General features: G+C 44.4%; 2 protein-coding genes and 1 pseudogene across 4 annotated transcripts in view; all 3 read right to left on the reverse strand.

Moving 5' to 3' along the window:
• The window catches only part of LOC122751838, a 66728-nt pseudogene extending 49922 nt beyond the window's left edge, over window positions 1-16806 (reverse strand).
• Window positions 1-20263, reverse strand: part of LOC122751841 (zinc finger protein 345-like) — a 58576-nt gene that overhangs the window by 24863 nt on the left and 13450 nt on the right. For 2 of the 3 annotated variants that reach the window (XM_043999032.1, XM_043999029.1), the window contains exons 1-2: window positions 16739-16868; window positions 16093-16181 (exon numbers count right to left, since the gene is read on the reverse strand). The exons of the other annotated variant lie outside the window; for it this stretch is intronic. The gene's annotated coding sequence lies outside the window, so the exon portion shown is untranslated. Of the gene's footprint in view, window positions 1-16092; window positions 16182-16738; window positions 16869-20263 lie in introns of those variants that run through there. 3 annotated transcript variants of the gene reach the window in all.
• The window catches only part of LOC122748431 (zinc finger protein 2 homolog), a 28621-nt gene continuing 25124 nt past the window's right edge, over window positions 16767-20263 (reverse strand). Inside the window, exons 7-8 of the mRNA XM_043994065.1 lie at window positions 17340-17539; window positions 16767-16810 (exon numbers count right to left, since the gene is read on the reverse strand). Of these exons, the coding sequence (XP_043850000.1) occupies window positions 16767-16810; window positions 17340-17539 (244 nt within the window). The remainder of the gene's footprint in view (window positions 16811-17339; window positions 17540-20263) is intronic.

Genomic DNA, 20263 nt, shown 5'->3' on the forward strand with positions numbered 1-20263 from the left:
AGTCCTCCATAAAAGTACCTGTCAGTCTCTTGCTCAAGGAGATTGGTACCTCAGAGCCATGTGCTTTGTGTCATACCTCTCTCCCCATGAGAAGTCCAAGGATTTCTTTCATGGTTTCCCTTCCCCTAAATAAACTACCATCTTATTCTAACTGCTTTTGTGTGCAAGAGGGTGTCATTCTTTAAAGAGGAATTCCTAAGGACCCCAAGCCCCTACCCCATTTTCCCCATAACAAATCAGAGGTTAATCTTCACAAAATCTTGCTGTTACTGTGTACAATCTTCTCCCGGTTCTGCTCACTTCACTCTGCACCAGTTCATATAAGTCTTTCCAGGTTTTTCTGAAATCCCCATGTTCACCTTTTCTTAAAGACTAGCATTCCATTCCATTCATATGGCAGAGCCCTTCCTCAGGTGATGAACATCTCCTCGATTTACAATTCTTTGCCACCACAAAAAGAGCTACTAGAAACCATTTTGTACATGAAAGTTCTCTCCCGTATTTTATGGTCTCTTTGGGGTAGAGACATAGCAGTGCGATTGCTGGATCCAAAATGATATTATTTGATTGCTGATAAGGGATCTCCCTTAAGAAAAATTGAGAACTTATAGGGGTTATTATCTTGTGGGATTTGCTGCTTACAGAGGACACTCATCCTAGCTGGGGGGAAGGGAAATCAGAGCTGGGAGCAACTGAGACTCAGAAGAATTGAAGAGCATGGACCTAGGGAAGAGTTGTCAATGAAAATGGGAAAGAAGATCATGAGGAAGTGTAATGATGGGAATGATGCCCCCTGCTGGAGACTTACTGTAGGAAAGCTCAGCCATGAGGAGAAGGGGCCTGAGGGCAAGACACATGGCTTTCCTTTGGCTTCAGGAAGTGACATTTACAGGTGGGAGGAAGACCTGGCGAGGCTGGCCAGAGCAGAGCAGGAGAAATGTGCTCTCCCTTTAATAGATAGATGAATGTAGGCCTTTCTCTCTCTCTTTACCAAATCTTTATTCTTCTTAATAAATGCTTAAAAGTCTAACTCTTGCTAAAGTTTATAATTTGTTGGCGACCACTCATTAGATATTTTAGACAGACTAGCTAGAATTTTAGACCCTTACAGAAGGAAATAGAAAATAAGGAATTAAATAATCAGAGCATGGGAACATCCCTACAATGGGACATTATCCTCTCTGTCATCTACAAGAATTCCCATCTCAGAGTGAGGAACAACAGATAAATGGAGGCCAAGGAAAATTATCTCAAAGGTAGTAGATATGGGCAGCTAGGTGGCGCAGTGGATAAAACACCAGCCCTGGATTCAGGAGGACCTGAGTTCAAATCCAGATTCAGACACTAGACACTTACTAGCTGTGTGACCCTGGGCAAGTCACTTAACCCTCATTGCTCTGGAAAAAAAAAATTACAGAAAAAAGGTAGTAGACAAATCTCTTTAAAAGAGGGAAGCCAAGAGGAAGCTAGCTGGCACAGTAGATAAAGCACCAGCCCTGGATTCAGGAGGACCTGAGTTCAAATCCGGCCTCAGACACTTAACACTTACTAGCTGTGTGACCCTCGGCAACTCACCTAACCCTCATTGCCCTGCCAAAAAAACAAACAACAACCCAACAACAACAACAAAAGAGGAAAGCCATAATATTAATACCATAAGATATACAGAGAATACAGAAGGATTAACTCAGTGTGTCAGGAATCGAAAAAGAAAAGGTTTGAATAGTCAGAAAGAAAGGATCAATAAAATCTTTTCAAGGGAAAGGCACACAAAATGAAGTTTAAAAAAAAAAACCCACAAAATAATTTGAAGGGGAAAACAAGAAAGGAGATTCTACTTGACAATTAACTGAGGAGTAGAAAAGGAGGAAGAATTAAACATTTATATCAGAGTAAACAATAAAAAGGGATGAATAAGCAAAAATCTGAATGGAGGGAAAGGCTTAACAGATGGGGATGGGAGGGAGATAGAAACCTAACATAATTTTAAGTGAAAGGCAAAGAAAACAATAACAACAAAGTGTGACAAGTAAGAAAATAAAACTAATCTGTTTACATGAAACACATTTAAAACACTTAAAAGACAAAGACACACAGAACAAACATGGTGGTCTGATAAACAGTTTCCTACTAGTTAGGGGAACCCAAAAGAGCAGAACATACTGTCATGGGAGGATTATGGGCCCCAGTCACCCCAACAATTCTCTGGGGGGTTCAAGGAGCCTTTTCCTTGAAACCTTAGGGGTTTTCCCTTGAAATTAAGTAGGCCTCTCCTTGAACACAATCAAGGACACACACACTCACCTAACGGAGATAAGCGGCACAGATTGAACTGAGCATGCTCCAGGACCATCACCCCCACATTCCAGTCCTCCTAAGCATCTGGATGAGGTAATCCAGGAGAAGACCACCTGGAACTGCCCATCAGCAGACTGCTTAGACCCATCGGGACAAAGTTGACACCTACCACCAGATCTCTCACGAGGGATTCTTTCTACCACAGCGCAATGCGGGAAGACCACCAACCCCTCACCCAATAAGAGACTCTTACCCACCCCCCATCTAAACCCTATAAAATGGCACCCCACAAGTCAGTTGGGGGGAAAGCGTTTTGTTCTGGCAAAACCTTCCTCCCGGCCGGTTTCTCTTGTACCCCAATAAACCTGTTCTCTTATTCCTGATTAGGTCTTGTGCGAGAGTGTAATTCTTTACAGAGGAATCCTAAGGACCCACGTGCTTTCTCCTATCGGTTTCCCCTCATCAGAACTGAGCATGCTCCAGGACCATCACCCCACATTCCAGTCCTCCTAAGCATCTGGATGAGGTAATCCAGGAGAAGACCACCTGGAACCGCCCATCAGCAGACTGCTGAGACCCATCAGGACAAAGTTGACACCCACCACCAGATCGCTCAGGAGGGCCCCTCACCCAATAAGAGAATCTTACCCACCCCATCTAAACCCTATAAAATGGCACCCCACAAGTTAGCTGGGGAGGAAAGCGTTTTGTTCTGGCAAAACCTTCCTCCTGGCCGGTTTCTCTTGTACCCCAATAAACCTGTTCTCTTATTCCTGATTAGGTCTTGGGAGTGTAATTCTTTACAGAGGAATCCTAAGGACCCACGTGCTTTCTCCTATGGGTTTCTCCCGCATATCAATACTATCCTGCTATCAAACTAAGCAAAATCCATCATCAAAAACATGGGAAGAAGGGCAGCCAGGGGGCGCAGTGGATAAAGCACCGGCCCTGGAGTCAGGAGGACCTGAGTTCAAATCTGACTCAGACACTCGATGGTGACCCTGGGCAAGTCATTTAACCCCAATTGCCTCACCAAAAAAAAAGAAAGAAAGAAAAAGAAAAGAAACAACTAATTTTTAAAATGATAATTCTAATTACACAAACCTTAAATGTTTTAATAAACATTAGAAACTATAGAATCCAAAATACATCAAATATTACATGAAAAATGACCACTAAAAGTGATTTATACCCACGATAGGGGGAGAATTGACACCCTTGTATGCCAAGGAACCAATGCCAATAGATGAGTATTGAAAGGACAGGAAGTTTTCCAAAGTCCTGAAGATCCTAAAAGACATGTGAGCATATTCTCCAAAGCACTGAAGATGGGAGAATGGCCGATGAAAACGATTTTACCAGTCCTTGTGATGTCTTTGAAATTGGTGACAACAACAAATAGGAAACCGCCAATATTTGTTTTTAAGTTTGAAATTCACAAAATGGAAATAAAACAAACATTTATACATATTATGAAACTGAAAAAAAGATTGTACTTGAAACAAATGTACATAGATTGACTTTTTTGAGCAATAATGAATTCAAGGGGAGTAGCTGGGTGGCTCAGTGGATAAAGCACGGGCCCTGGAGTCAGGAGGACTTGAGTTCAAATCCAGCCTCAGACACTTGACACTTACTAGCTGTGTGACCGTGGGCAAGTCACTTAACCCTCATTGCCCCCCAAAAATTATAATAATAGTAATAATAATGAATTCAAAATAACACTTTCCAAGTTATATTGCTTCTGTTCTATTGCTTCTATTATTGTCCCACTTTCCTTCTTTATAGTTTTGGAATGTGGAGCACCAGGGGCAGGACAATCCTATTGCTGGTAACCCTCACCCCTTTCCTACTGATTATTGATTGTTTGTTTGTTTGGTTTTTTTAGTGAGGCAATTGGGGTTAAGTGACTTGCCCAGGGTCACACAGCTAGTAAGTGTTAAGTGTCTGAGGCCAGATTTGAACTCAGGTCCTCCTGAATCCAGGGCCAGTGCTCTATCCACTGCGCCACCTAGCTGCTCCTCCTACTGATTATTGAAAAAAAAAATCAAACAACAAAATATTCGTCATGAAAGCACACAGTCAAGGAACACAAATTACCATAATGTCCATTTCTCAAAAAGTGCTTTTTATTCTATAGCTTGTATCCATCACCTCTTCATAAAGAGGCAGGTTGAACAGATCTTGGTAAGTCCCTGGTTATATCATTAAATTGATTTGTCATTAGAATAATGTCTTGTCAAGTTGTTGACTTTTACAATGTTGTTACTCTTAACAATGACTGGGAAGGGGGTGGGCAGCTAGGTGGGGCAATGGATAAAGCACTGGCCCAGAATTCAGGAGGACCAGAATGCAAATCTGACCTCAGACACAGGACACTTGCTAGCTGTATGACCCTGGGCAAGTCACTTAACTCTCATTAACTCACAGAAAAAAAAAAAGACTCTGTAGTCTGAATTACTCCATAGAACTGCTCCAGCCAGATTTCCCTAAAATTGCCCATACTTTATTGTATATTGTTATACCACTGCATTCATATACCACAATTTATTCAGTTGTTGCCCTGTTTATTGTAGGATGCCACAACTTACTTTCTGATTCTTTGACTTAACAAAAGCAACACTTGGATTACTTTCCTTTCTTGAAAAGCATAAACCCTCTACTGGTATCACTGAGTCAAAGATTTTGTAATTTGGAGGGAATTTCACAACTGTAACTGTAGTAAATTGATAACTATTATATATACATTGAGAACTACAAAATTTACATAGAACTGATTCCCCACCCAGTCCCCTCTTTTCCAGACAAATGAATTGCCTGGGGCTGACTGTCTTTGTCATTTCCAGACTCTTGATGGACTTATGGACCTAACCTTCCCCGCCCCCCCCCAAGTAACTTGTCCCCTCCCAATGTTCCCCACCTTACTCCCCACCTTACTCCCCGGACTTTAGGTAGTTATGTAAAAAGGGTCCATCTACATTAAGTACTTTCTATTCAGAGCCAGTAACGCCTATACTTAACTTAGGAGCAGTTCTATTGTCTCTTTAGTCCAAGGTTCATTTACATTAAGTAGCTACTTGTCACTCTGGAGTAATCTGTTGGTTCCCTTTTGTTCTGTTACCCCATTAAAAACCCTGTCCTAGGTTCCCTTCTTTGGGTATTCCTAGCTTCCGAGCTTTGCGATACCCAAGTTATAGTTCCTCTGCCCCGATTAAAGACCTTATTTTCTCCTATACTGATTGTTTCCTTAATTCCCAGGTTAACAACATATATATATATGTCATGGGGCGCAGAGCACCCCAGAATTTCTCTGGGGCACACCGAGGAATCTTCTCCTTGAGAAACTAAACCAGAGGACAGATAAGGCCTAGAGGAACCAAATCGGACTGAGCTAGCTTGGGATTCCTACCCTTCATTCCGGTCTCCCTTATCCTGGGGAGATAAGTTTGGGTGTGGCTTCGGCCTTTGTGTCCTGAAGAGGGATCCGTAGCCACCCCTCACCCAATTCCTCTAGTCACTGCTAGTGGGGGATGGTCCTCCACTCCTCACCCAATTCCCCCAGCTACCACCAGTGGGGGATGATCCTCTCTCACTAAAGCAACTTTTCATGGGCAGATGGTCCACCCCCATCAGTCCTCTATAAAAGTACCTTCCGGTCTCCTGTTCAAGGAGATTTGGTACCTCTGAGCCATGTGCTTTATGCCAAATCTCCCCATGAAAAGTCTAAGGATTTCTTTTATGGTTTCCCTCCCCCCACCCTTCCCTTCCCTTGTTCCTCAATAAACTATCACCTTGTTTAAACTAAGTTTTGTGTGCAAGAGGGTGTAATTCTTTAAAGAGGAATTCCCAAGAACCCCAACTCCCACCAACCCGTACTCATTTTCCCCTATAACATCTGGCGCCCAGTGGGGGAGGGAAACCATGAAAGAAATCCTTAGACTTTTCATGGGGAGATTTGGCATAAAGCACATGGCTCAGAGGTACCAAATCTCCTTGAACAGGAGACCGGAAGGTACTTTTATAGAGGACTGATGGGGGTGGACCATCTGCCCGTGAAAAGTTCCTTTAGTGAGAGAGGACCATCCCCCACTGGTGGTAGCTGGGGGAATTGGGTGAGGAGTGGAGGACCATCCCCCACTAGCAGTGACTAAAGGAATTGGGTGAGGGGTGGCTACGGATCCCTCTTCAGGACACAAAGGCCGAAGCCACACCCAAACTTATCTCCCCAGGGTAAGGGAGACCGGAATGAAGGGTAGGAATCCCAAGCTAGCTCAGTCCGATTTGGTTCCTCTAGGCGTTATCTGTCCTCTGGTTTAGTTTCTCAAGGAGAAGATTCCTCGGTGTGCCCCAGAGAAATTCTGGGGTGCTCTGCACCCCATGACATATATATATACACATATACACACACACACACACACACACACACACACCCTTCCCTTTGCCCCTAAATAAACTACCATCTTATTCTAACTGCTTTTGTGTGCAAGAGGGTATAATTCTTTAAAGAGGAATTCCTAAGAACCCCAAACTCTACCCTAACCCATACCCCATTTTCCCCATAACATATATATATTGCCAGTGGACACAGGTGGCTATGGAGAAGAAAGCTTAGGCTGGTGACTTTGCACAACCCTCCTTCACTTAAATCCAATTCACTACAAGTCACGACATCACCTCCCAATTTCATAGTCCTCTTTAGGAAATGAAGGACAAAGAACAACAAGCCCTTCTTCCATGCTTCCTAATTTGCTTATCATATCACCCTTTATGTCTAAATCCTGTACCCATTTTGACCTAATCTTGGTCTACGCTGTGAGCTGTTGCTATTTCCAGTTTCTGCCAAACAGTTTTCCAGTTTCCCAAGCAGTGTTTTTCACTAATTTCCTTGATAATCTTGACATTTTTCTTTTTTTTTTTTTTGGCAGGGCTATGGGGGGGTTAAGTGACTTGCCCAGGGTCACACAGCCAGTAAGTGTCAAGTGGCTGAGGTCGGATTTGAACTCAGGTACTCTTGAATTCAGGGCCGGTGCTTTATCCACTGCGCCACCTAGCTGCCCCCTAATCTTGACATTTTTTTAAAGTGAATTTTATTCTTTTTTTTCTAGCTTTATAAAACATTTTTGGCAGGTTGATCAGTATAGCATTGAATAACTAAATAATTTAGGTAGAATTGTCATTTTTATTATACATCTTTGGGCCACACATGAGCATTTATTTTTCAAGCTGTTTAAATCTAACTTCATCTGTATGAAAAGTGTTTTGTAAATATGTTCATGTAGTGTCAGGGTTCATCTTGGCAGGTAGACTCCTAAGTATTTGATATTACCTACATAGAAAAAAAAATTTTTTTTGGTGGGGCAATGAGGGTTAAGTGACTTGCCCAGGGTCATACAGCTAGTAAATGTCAAGTGTCTGAGGCGGGATTTGAACTCAGGTCCTCCTGACTCCGGGGCTAGTGCTTTAACCACTGTGCCACCAAGCTGCCCCTCTACATTTTTTTTTATTTTCATTTTTTTTTTTGGTGAGGCAATTGGGGTTAAGTGACTTGCCTAGGGTCACACAGCTAGTTAGTGTTAAGTGTCTGAGGCTGGATTTGAACTCAGGTCTTCCTGACTCCAGGGCCAGTGCTCTATCCACTGCGCCATCTAGCTGCCCCTACATTTATTTTAAATGGAATTTATCAATTTTCCCTGATGGACTTTGTTGCTAATATATAGAAATGCTGAACATTTATGTGGGTTTATTTTATATCTTGCAACTTTGCTAATGTTATTTCAACTAGATTTTTAGTTGATTCTCTAGGACTCTAAGTATATCATCATATAATCTCCAAAGAGCGATCGTTTTGTTTCCTCATTGCCTATTCTAATAGATTTCTTTTTCTTTTACTGCTTTAGCTAGCATTATTAGTACACTCTTGCATAATGGTGGTGATAATGGGCATCCTTGATTCTTTGATGATCTTACTGGAAGCCTTCTAGCTTACATCCATTAAAGAGAAAACTTGCTGATAGATTTAGATACATACTACTTATCATTGTAAGGAAAGTTACTTTTATTACTATACACTTTAGTGTCTTTAATCGGAATGTTGTATTTTGCCAAAAGATTTCTCTGCATCTAATGACATTAATAATATGATTTCTACTGGTTTTCTTATTTCAACAATTATACTGATTGTTTTATTGATACTGAACCATTCCTGCATTCTTGGTATAAATCCAACCTGATTACAATGTACGATCTTTATGATATATTTCTATAATTTCCTTTCCAGTGTTTTCTTTTTTTTGGGGGAGGGGATCACAAACAAAATTAATGCAGCCAAGATTAAAAAACAAACAAACAACAGAATGCTGGGAAACAATTTTTATAGCAAGTGTTTCTGGCAAAGACCTCATGACTCAAATATATAGAGAACTGAGTCAAATTTGCAAAGATACATGTCATTGCCCAAATTATAAATGGTCAAAGTTTATGATCAGGCAGCTTTCAGATGAAGAAATCATAGCCATCTATAGTATTTTGAAAAAATGCTCTAAATTACTATTGATTAGATAAATGTAAATTAAAACTCTGACATACCAACTCCTACTTATGAGATTGTCTAATATGACACAGAAGGAATATAAGAAATGTTGGAGAGGATGTGAGAAAACTGGGACACCAATGCACTCTTCCTGGAGTTGTGAACTGGTCCAACCACAACCGCTCAGGAGAGCAATTTGGAAACTATGCCCAAAGGGAATTCAAATTGCCTATACCCTTTGATTTCGAAATACCACTAGTAAGTCTGTATCCCAAAGAGATTTTTTAAAAGTGACTATTTGTACTAAAATATAGCAACTTTGGGGGACAGCTAGGTGGTACAGTGGATAAAGCACCAGCCCTGGATTCAGGATGACCTGAGTTCAAGTGTGAGCACAGACATTTGACACTTACTAGAAATAGAAATAGAATGCTCGATCAGTGGAATAGGTGAGGCACAGGAGACACAGTAGTAAATGACTATACTAATCCACTGTTTGATAAATCCAAAGACTCCAGCTTCTGGGATAGGAACTCAGTATTGGACAACACTGCTGGGAAAACTGGAAGGCAGTATGTCAGAAAACAGGCATAGACCAACACCTTACACCTTATACAAAAATAAGGTCAAAATGGGTTCAAGATTGACACATAAAGGGTGATACCATAGATAAATTAGGAGAGGACAGAATAGTTTACCCCTCGGATCTGTGGAGAGTAAAACAATTTCTGTCCAAAAAAGAGATAGAGAATATGATGAAATATAAGACGGAAGACTTTGATTACATTAAATTCAAAAGTTTTTGTACAAGCAGAAGCAATGCAGTGAAAATTAAAATGGAGGCAGGAAACTGGGAAACAATTTTTACAGCCTGCATTTCTGATAAAGGCCTCATTTATACAATATATAGGGAACTAAATCAAATTTATAAGAATCCAAGTCATTCATCAATTGAGAAATGATTAAAGGATATGAACAGGCAGTTTTCTGATGAAGTCAAAGCTATCTATTGCCATATGAAAAAAAGCTTAAATCACTATTGATCAGAGAAATGCAAATTAAAACAACTCTGAGGTACCACCTCACCCCTATCAGATTGGCTAATATGACAAAAAAGAAAAATAATAAATGTTGGAGAAGCTGTGGAAAAGTTCAAACACTAAAACATTGTTGGTGGAACTGTGAACTGATCCTACCATTCTGGAGAGCAATTTGGAACTATGACCAAAGGGCTATAAAGCAAGCTGTGCATACCCTTTGAACCAGCAATACCACTACTAGGTCTTTTTCCCAAAGAGATCAAAAGAAAGGGAAAAGGACCGACATGTACAAAAATATTTATAGCACCTCTCTTTGTGGTGGCAAAGAATTGGAAATTGAATCAAGGGAATGCCCATCAATTGGGGAATGGCCAGACAAGTTGTGGTATATGAATGTAATGGAATACTATTGTGATATAAGGAACGATGAGCAGGAGGAGTTCAGAGAAACCTGGAAGGACCTATGTGAACTGATGCTGACTAAGAGGAGTAGAACAAGAACATTGTACACAGAAACAATAACAATGTGTGATGAACAATGGGGATAGACTTGGCTCATAATAGAAAATGTTCTCAACATCCAGAAAAGAGAACTGTGAATTATGAATGCAGATTGCACCATACTGTTTCTACTTTTGGACTGTTTTTTTCCTTCTTTTTTGAAGTTTTCCCCTTGTGCTCTGATTCTTTGACAAGATGACTAATGTAGAAATATGGTTAATGTGATTGTACATATACAACCCATATCAGACTGCTTTCCATTTTGGGGAGGAGGGAGGGAAGGGAAGGTGGGAGAAAAATTTGGAACTAAAAATCCTGTGAAAACAAATGTTGAAAACTATCCTTATATGTATTTGCTTATATGTAACTGGAAATGATAAAATAATTTTAAAAAAACAAAACTGGTAAGCAGACAGACCTCAGCTCCAAGGGAAGAGGGCAGAGAGATCTGATCTTCGAGGAAAGAAGGCAGAGGGACCTCAGGTCTAAGGGCCCTGCTTTTTTTATTTTTATTTTTTTTTTTGGTAAGGCAATTGGGGTTAAGTGACTTGCCCAGGGTCACACAGCTAGTGTTAAGTGTCTGAGGCCGCATTTGAACTCAGGTACTACTGAATCCAGGGTCAGTGCTTTATCCACTGTGCCACCTAGCTGCCCCAGGGCTCTGCTTTTGATCTAGCTTTTTGGGTGGGGCCTGGCTCCAAGAGCCCCACCCTGCTCCAACCCTAAAGCCCCCAAATCAGAGCTTTCTACCAGCAGTACCCAGGCCCAGGACCTCCAGACCCTACCTGCCTCTCTCCCCCAAGCTTTGCCCTCCATCATAGAATACTCTTGCCACTGGAATGACCCCTCTTCTGGCCTGGACTCCTTCCAATCTTCCACGATCCAACCCAAGGCTCGAATCCCACCTGGGCTACCACCCCCAAGGTTGGTCACTCCTAAAAGTTCCCCCTCCCCCATTCCTCTACAACTTCCACCACCATCCTCCCTCCTTCCTCCCTTATTCCTCTCCCTGTTCTCAGGATGGATAAAGTGACACTGGGCTCCTTGCTATTTCTCACAGGTGACTCTCCATCTCCTGACTACATTTTCATGGCTCCTCCCCATCACCCCCCACCCCCATCCCTTGCCTGCTGCCCCCCTCCCCCCTTGTTTCTGTCTCCTGGTTTCACTGGATTCCTTCAAGTCTTGTGTAAAATCCCATTTTCTTCAAGGAGTCTTTCTTGGTCCACCTTCTCTGTTGGATTTCCTGCAATTGACCTTCTACATATGTTGTATGGAGGAAACAAGGAAACAAACCTGTATTGAGGGCCTACTATGCGGCCCCCTCATGGATCACTGCCTTGTTGTGGCAGAGGGCCTTGTGTAGGGGCTCAAGGAAACTAGGAGCTATGTCATGCTGGATTACCAGAGATAGACGGGTCAGAGCGGAGAGTTCTGACAAAATGGGATGAAATAGGGAAGGAAATGGTGACCACTCCAGTGCCTTTGCCAAGAAAACCAAAAGAAAAGATTTTAAAAGAGATGACACTGGAGGATGAGCCCCTCAGGCCAGAAGGAGCCCAACGTGCCACTGGGGAAGAGCAGAGGACAACCCCAAGTAGCCCCAGAAAGAATGCAGCAGCTGGGCCAAAGCCAAAAGCAAGCTCAGCTGCAGATGGGTCTGGTGAGAAAAGCCAAGTGCAACGGTGTGGAGATCAGTGTGGCACAGGAACCTGGACTGTTAGATCTGTGGATCAAGGCAAGCCAGATGTGGTCAAACAGAAGATGGAGACACGGACATCTTGGGTGTCAGTGAACTGAACTGGATGGCAATGGGTTCAGTGAGTTCAGGTGGTCACCACATACACTGCTGTGCACATGGCTCCCATAGCAGGAATGGAGCAGCCCCCCATGTCAATCCAAGGCTGAGAAAAGTGGTCCTGGGGCAGACTCTCCAAAATGACAGGATGATGTCTGTTGGAACCCAAGGCAAACTATGCTCCAACCACTGATGCTGAAGAGACAGACCTCAGTGGATCAGCTTCATGAAGAGAAACAACATCTTCTAGAAATGACACCAGGAGGGGCCCAGACAGGGTGTGAGGTCACAGTGAGACATGCTGGGAAAAGGCTGACTCCGTCCTCAGTCCCCTCTCAGTATGGGATTAAAGCAGTAAGTATGGGCTTGGGATGGAATACTCCACCAGCCCGAGTTCTAGGGTGTTCTCCTCACCCCTCTTTGCAGCTTCCTTTTCTGAGCTGTATTCCTCACTTGGCATGTAAGCTACTGGAGGGCAAGGACTGTCTTTCTTCTGTATTTGACTCTCCAGACTTCAGGACAATGCCTGGCACACAGTAGGCACTTAATAAGTGTTGACTGACCATTGGCTCCTCAAACATTCTCATCTAAGTGTCTTGCCTTTGATTTTGCTTTGAGAATTGAGGCCATTCACCCTGAGCTGCCTCTCCTTCAACTTCCTTTCAGACATCCTCAGTAGATGTCTCAGAGATATGTTTAACTCAGTACAGTCAAAACGGAGCTCATTATCTTTCTCCCTAAAGCCTCCCCCACCTCCCCCTTCCTTATCACTGTCAGGGCAACCCCATGCTCCCAGTCCCTCAAACTCACAACTGAGGTGCTATCCTTGACTCCAAGCTCTCATCCCCTTTATCCAACCTGTCGCCAATACTGTTGGTGCCACCTGGACAATATCTCTCCAATCCACCCCCTCCTCTGCTGATACTGCAACCACCTTGGGGCAGGCCCTCATCACCTTACCCTTGGACTCTTACAGCAGCCTCCTGGTGGGTCAGTCTGCTTCCAAGACACTCCTCATTCCGATGCATCCTCCAATTAGCCAACAGACTAAAGTGCCCAAATTGCTGGGCCTACCATGTTACTCCCCTACTCTATAAACCCCAGTGGCTCCCTATCACCTTCAGAATGAGATACCAAATTCTCCTGCCTTCAACATGCATCATGACATAGACATCACCTGCTTTTTCATCCTTCCCACACCTTATCCTCAGCACTGGGTGTCTTTCCTCCAACGACTCTGGCCTCCTGGTTATGCCAGCAAAGACGCCCCATCTCCAGGCTCCAGACATTTTCTCTGGATTCCCAACTTGGCTGGAATTCTTTGCCTCCTCATTTCTGCCTCCTGGATGCCTCCAAGTTGCAGTGAAAATCTTATCTTCTACAGGAAGCCTTCCCCACCCTCTCTGAATCCTCCTGTCTTCCTTCAGTTAATTATTTCCTGTTTATCCTGTATATTCATAACTTTGTATATATTTGTTTACATGTTGTCAACCCCATTAGATTGTGTCCTCCTTGAGGGAAGGGACTGTCTTTGTTCCTCCCAATCTCCAGGGCTTAACAGAATGTTGGGACCATAGTAGGCCCTTGACCAGTACTGGTGCTATGATCGTCCTCATTCTTACAGAGAAGGGACCTGAGGCAAAGGGCAACAGTTGATATATGGAACACATATGATAATTTCAACCTTTTCCTTTCTAAGATGTTCCCCCTCTCTGTGTATCTTTCTGGAAGTCTGTTCCCTTCTAGGCATTTTGAAAAACACTTCAGCCACTCTTTTTTCTTTTTCAGGGGAACCAGATACTCCCCAAAGGAGGAGGCAAAAGCTGTGTCTAGGTAGAAGAATCTGCTAACTCAGGGGACAGAATCCTGGGCCTGGAATCAGGAAGAGCTGAGTTTAAATCTAACTTCAAACACTTACTAGCTATGTGATTCTGGGCAAGACCCTTAGGCACTGTTTACCTCAGTTTCTTCAATGTAAAATAAGATAGTAAGGGCACCTACCTCACAGGGAGGCTTGTCCATAGTGAAGTTTGGGGAAAACCAAATTGACTGCATTTGGTCTCATTGTAATTCTTGGCCTTAAGCCTGATGCCCCACAGACAGGCACTGAATGTCTCCTTCAGTACCCCACCCCCCAGCCCCATATTACAAAAAGAAAATTCAGAATTCTAGGAAGATTTCCAGGACCTCACCCCCTTCCTTTAATTCAAGCAAATAGGGCAAAGAAGAGCCCTTAACAAAGGCTAATTAACACCAGCTGATTGTCTCAGAAGATCCTGCTGTTGATGTCTTTTCAGTCCTATCCAAATCTTCCTGACCCCGTTTGGGATTTTCTTGGCAAAGATACTGGAATGGTTTGCCACTTCCTTCTCCAGCCCATTCTACAGATGAGAAAACTGAGGCAAACAGGGTTAAGTTGGTAGGTTAAGCCTAGGGTCACACAGTTAGTGAGTGTCTTGAGGCTGGATTTGAACTCAGTCTTCCTGACTCCGGGCCAGCATGCTATGAGCTGTGCCACCTAGCTGCTAAAGGCCTTTGAAGGGTGGAAGTATCCTCTTTCTTCTTGTTGGTCTGTTTTCCATTCCTTTCCTTGCTTAAGGACCCTGGGTCAAGGAGCTAAGGAAGACAGACAGAAACAGAGATGGAGGACAGATAAGTAGACAGGGATAAAGCTCTATTTGCACACATATACATCTACATGTATACATACACATATAAAAACATATATATGTACACGTACACACATATAAATGTCCACATAAATACTTGCATACATACAGTAGACAGGGATAAAGCTCTATTTGCACACATATACATCTATATGTATACATACACAAACATGTATATGTACACATACACACATATAAATGTCCACATAAATACACACACACATATAACATGTGAGCTGTGAGATCACAGGAACCAAGTGTCCATCACTCTTGAGTGGATCAACAACCTGCCATGTACCTGTCTGGCTTCAATCGGTGCTCCCTTATTCTGCATGTCCCTGGCAAGGACCCTGACAATTCTCCCCAAAGGATGAAATGATTTAATATTTCTAAGGCTCCTGGCACAGAACAGACACCACAGCACCAGCCCCAAGCCCCTTTCCAGTTTTCTTGCACCTCCCTCCTCTCCGCCTCCTCTCTGGCCCAAGGACACTGGCTAGGGGCAGCTAGGTGGCGCAGTGGATAGAGCACCGGCCCTGGAGTCAGGAGTACCTGAGTTCAAATCCGGCCTCAGACACTTAACACTTACTAGCTGTGTGACCCTGGGCAAGTCACTTAACCCCAATTGCCTCACTAAAAAAACAAAAACAAAAACAAAACCAAGGACACTGGCCTCCTGGCTGATCCTTGACCAAGGCCCTCCATCCCTGATGCTGTGCCCTTCCAGTGGCTGTCTCTCATGCCTGGAGTGTCCTTCCTCCTCCCCTGCCTCTCCTGGCTTCCTTCCCATCTCAGCTCACATCTCACCTTCTGAACACAAGCTTTTCCTGGTCCCTGACCCTGCTAGAGCCTTCCCTCTGAGGCTGCCTCCCATCTATACTGGAGAGACCTTCTGTGGACCCAGCTGCTGACACTGTCTCCCCCATTGGACTGTGAGCTCCTTGAGGGCAAGGCTTGTTATTGTTGGAACCTCCCTTTGCATCCCCAGTAGGCTGGCACAGTGCTTGGCACAGAGGAGCCCCTGTCTAAATGCTCATTGACTGGACCTAAGAATGACAAGTGAGAGGGATTCAGAGAGAGCAGGGAAGACTGGGGTGGTCTGAGGCAGAAGGAAATGAGCAGAACCAGGGGGACCATGTCTGCTCTGCTGACGGCACGGCACAGGACAACTTCCATCTGACAGGATAAAGCTTCCTTGGCTCTGCTGGATTCCTCTTTAGCTGATGCTGGTCAGGTCTGTGGATGGGCTGCACTCACCTGGGATGGGGGTCTCTGGGCCCCCGGGGTCATTCTCTCTGGCTCCAGGCTCTCTCCTTGGAATAGCCTTTGGTTGTCTGCAGGCTCACCTGGGGAGGGAGAAGGATCTTGCTGTTGGGGAGACACTGACTTTGTTTTCTCTTCCTAGGCTGGATGCTGACCTGCCCAGGATTATAAAGCTTAGAGCCTCAGAGCACTTCCAAAGAGGGGAGCAGGGAGGGTCCGGCTTGGAAGTGAACTTGGTCTGAGCAGAAGGAGACTCCTTGTCTTTGGCCTCATGCCCCTTCCCCATCCTCCCACTGAGACCCCAGAAGTAGGAAGAGCTTGGGGTCCCAAATGGGAGGAGACCAGGCAGAGTCTCAATGACTCCTTACTCAGAGCTCTCCCTCCACCTGATACTATGGGTGACATGGGAAGGTGGGTCAGCTGCCCCATGGTAACAGTGGGAATGGCACCCCAGGACCTTGGGGATGTGAGGGGAGCCTCAACATGAAGCAGAGGCAAGGGGCAGACCAGAGAGCCAGGCCCAAGAAGGAGGCCTGCTCCTGGCCAGCCTGGCTGACCCTCACCAAGGGGTCAGATGGGGAAGATGAGCCATGATGGAGTTGGCAGCCGGCAGAAGTGGGGTTTGGGGGTTCAGACCTACCTGGGGCTAGCATGTGCAGAGATGGTTTTCAGAAGACAGAGATCTCAGCCCGGGGGGAGGAGGCGGAGAGATCTGGGGGGGGGGAGAGATCTCAGAGGGGGGGAGGGGGGAGAGAGATCTGGGGGGGAGGGGAGGCGGAGAGATCTCAGCCCGGGGGGAGGGGGGGCAGAGAGATCTCAGATCCCGGGGGAGGAGGCAGAGAGATCTCGGCCCGGGGGGAGGAGGCGGAGAGATCCCAGTCTCCACTCCGGGTTTTCTGCCCGCCCACGCTGGGAGGCTCCTCCTACTCCCCAGAGCCCCCCCCCTGCCCCGCCCCCCAGGCCCCGGCTGGGCCCTTTCCTCCAATCACACCCAGGGCCAGGATCTCCGGACCCGGGCTGCCTCTCCTCCCCAAGCCCTGCCCTCCGTCACGTGGAATGCCTCGGCCAATGGGATGGCCCCTTTCTTCCCCTCTCCCTCCTCCCGGGCCTCCAGACTCCACCCCCGGGCCCTGGTCCTCTCTGAGAGCTCCTCCTTCCCCAGGCCTCCAGCACTTGTCCCCCTCCATCCCCTTCCCTCCTCAGCAGAACCCCCTTGGCCTTCTTCCAGCTCCGCCCGCTACACGCCCCCCGGGGCCTTCTGGCCAGGTCCAGGCAGCGGCGCCACACGTGCGGACTACATTTCCCAGAATGACTGTACCATGACGTCACCCATGTTGAGAGGGGGGGACTTTTCCTGTGGCCTCTGCAGAGCCCAAGGCATGCTGGGAATCTGGGCGTCACAGTTGTAGATTTCCGCAGGGGACCTGGTTCCTGGGCCAGCCTGAGCCAATGCAGGTTGGGAGGGAGGTGCTGAGGGCGCAGGTTGGCAGGCAGGATCCTGGCTTCCAGCGGGCTGGGGGTGCCCCTCTTTCTCCTCACCCCTCCTCGGCACCCCAAAACCCTTGGCCCCTGCCTGGGTTCGCGAGGATAAATGAAGAAATGGGCCACCCACCTCCAGATATGTGGGACGGGTCACCCCAGGAATGTTGTCCTCGATGGTACCCCTTAGTAACTTGGGCTTCCTTGCCTCAGTTTGTGACAGGAGGGGGGTGAGGGGAAGGAGGGCATGTGGAGTTATTAGGAAAAAGCAGAAGAAAGCTCACTCACTTTTCTTGATCTAAGATAACTTTAAAAAAATAATTATATCTAAATAAAATTTAAAAGTTTGAAGGAAAGAAATAGGCAGCAAGGTGGCCCAGTGGGATTCGGATCAGGCAGACCCATCTTTGGAGTTCAAATCCAGCCTCAGACACTTACTGGTTGCCTCAGTTTCTTCATCTGTAAAATGAGCTGGGGGAGGAAAAAGGCAAACCACTCTAGTGTCTTTGCATCACCCCAGTTGGGGACAGAGTGAACAACACCAACAGATAAAGGAAAATCAAATTAGGAATTAGAGAAAGGAGAATATATCAAATACTACCTGGAAAATGATCAAGAAAAGTTATTCACGTCCAAGATATGGAGAGAACCAGCACTCACATGGACCAGGAGCCATTGTGGATAGATGAGAACTAAGAGGCCAGGAAATTTTCCAAAGTCCTGACATGTGAAAACATGTTCCCAAGCAGTGATAAAAAGCTAAATCTTCCTAAATTACCCTAATAATCCTGACAGAAGAGCACACATTCAGAAGACGTTATTTCTTTTAGGGCTGATTTTGGTTTAAATCAAATGAACTGGGGATTTATAATAGCTAATGGTAACGTTTTAATTCTATGGCCTAGTACTCTGCAATTATAAAATTCATATAATATCTCTGTGAAAGATATGTAGTGCCAATTGACTTCTGCAGCTGTATTAGAAACTTATCAGATAACAAGCTAAAGTTAAAATATCCTGGCTTTTCCCTTTCCTTACAGCCAAATTTTCTGTCCCAAGGCTTTTGTGGCATATAGATAAAGCCCCTTACAGACAAGCTCTGAATGAAATGTGGATGCCTTTACTCATTCATAATGGGATAAGATTTCTATATTATATGAATTTGGAACACTTTTTTAAAAAATAGTAAAATATATTTTATTAAAAATATTCTCATTACATGTAAAAAGTTTTCAACATTTCTTTTCATAAGATTTTTAGTTCCAAATTTTCCTCCCTCCCTCCCCTCCTTTCCCTTCCCACCTCCCCAAGACAGAGAGCAATCTGATATAGGTTATATATGTACAATCAAATTAAACATCTTTCTGCATTAGTCAAATTGTAAAAGAAGAAGGGGAACACAAGGTAAAAAACTCAAAACTCAGGGCAGCTAGATGGGGCAGTGGATAGAACACCCACACTGGAGTCAGGAGTACCTGAGTTAAAATCAGGCCTCAGACACTTAATACTTAACTAGCTGTGTGACCGGGGCAAGTCACTTAACCCCAATTGCCTCACTAAAAACAAACAAACAAACAAACAAAAACCTCAAAACTCCCCCCAAAACAAAAAAAAAACAATAACTAGAAAGAGTATGGTTCAATCTTCATTCAGAATCTACAAGGTTTTTTGTTGTTGTTTTTCTGGATACAGAGAACATTTTCTATCATGAGTTCTTTAAAATTATTTTGGATCATTGCACTGCTGAGAAGAGCCAAGTCTATCACAGTTGAGCATCACACACTCTTGCTATTACTGTGTACAATATTCTCCTGGTTCTGCTCAACTCACAGAGCCTCAGTCCACTTAAGTCTTTCCAGGTTTTCCTGAAATCTGCCTGCCCATCATTTCTTTTTTTAATATATATTTAAATTTTTATTTTCCCAAATTACATGTAAAATACATGTTTTGACATCAATTTTCTTTTAGTTTTCAACACCTGTTTATAAAAGAGTTCAAATTTCAAATTGTTCTCCCTCCCCCCCGCCCCCACTAGACAGCAGGTAATCTGATATATGACATTAAACATATTTCTGCATTAGTCATGTAATAAGAGAAGAATCAGAGCAAAAAAGGAAAAACCTACAAAAAGAAAAACAATAGCACCAAAAATAAAAGAAAGAGTATGGTTCAATCAGCATCCATATTAAACATTTCTTCCCTTCACCCCACCCCCCCCCCCCCCCCGGGATTTGGAGAGCCTTTTCCATCATGAGTCCTTTGGAACTTTCTTGTACCGTTGTATTGGTGAGAAGAATCTAGTCTATCACAGTTGATCAACACATCATGTTGATGATACTGTGTATAATGTTCTTCTGGTTCTGCTCATCTCACTCATCATCAGTCCACTTAAGTCTTTCCAGGTTCTTCTGAAATCTGCCTGCTCATCATTTCTTAGAGTACAACAGAATTCCATTCCATTCATATACCATAACTTGTTCAGCCATTCCCCCATTGATGGGCATTCCCTTGATTACCACAGGCCCCCTGCTGACATAACATAGCTTGAACTTTCTAAGGTTCAGAGTCTGGAAGCTACCTCACATCACCATGAGACCACCCTCAAGCAATCAGCTTGAAGCAGTGTGAAAGGTAGTTGGTTTTGTCAGTTGGTGGTTGGAACCTTGTGGGGAGTTGGTAGAAGAGC

Source organism: Dromiciops gliroides, chromosome 3 (assembly GCF_019393635.1).
Source record: "Dromiciops gliroides isolate mDroGli1 chromosome 3, mDroGli1.pri, whole genome shotgun sequence".
NCBI lineage: Eukaryota > Metazoa > Chordata > Mammalia > Microbiotheria > Microbiotheriidae > Dromiciops > Dromiciops gliroides.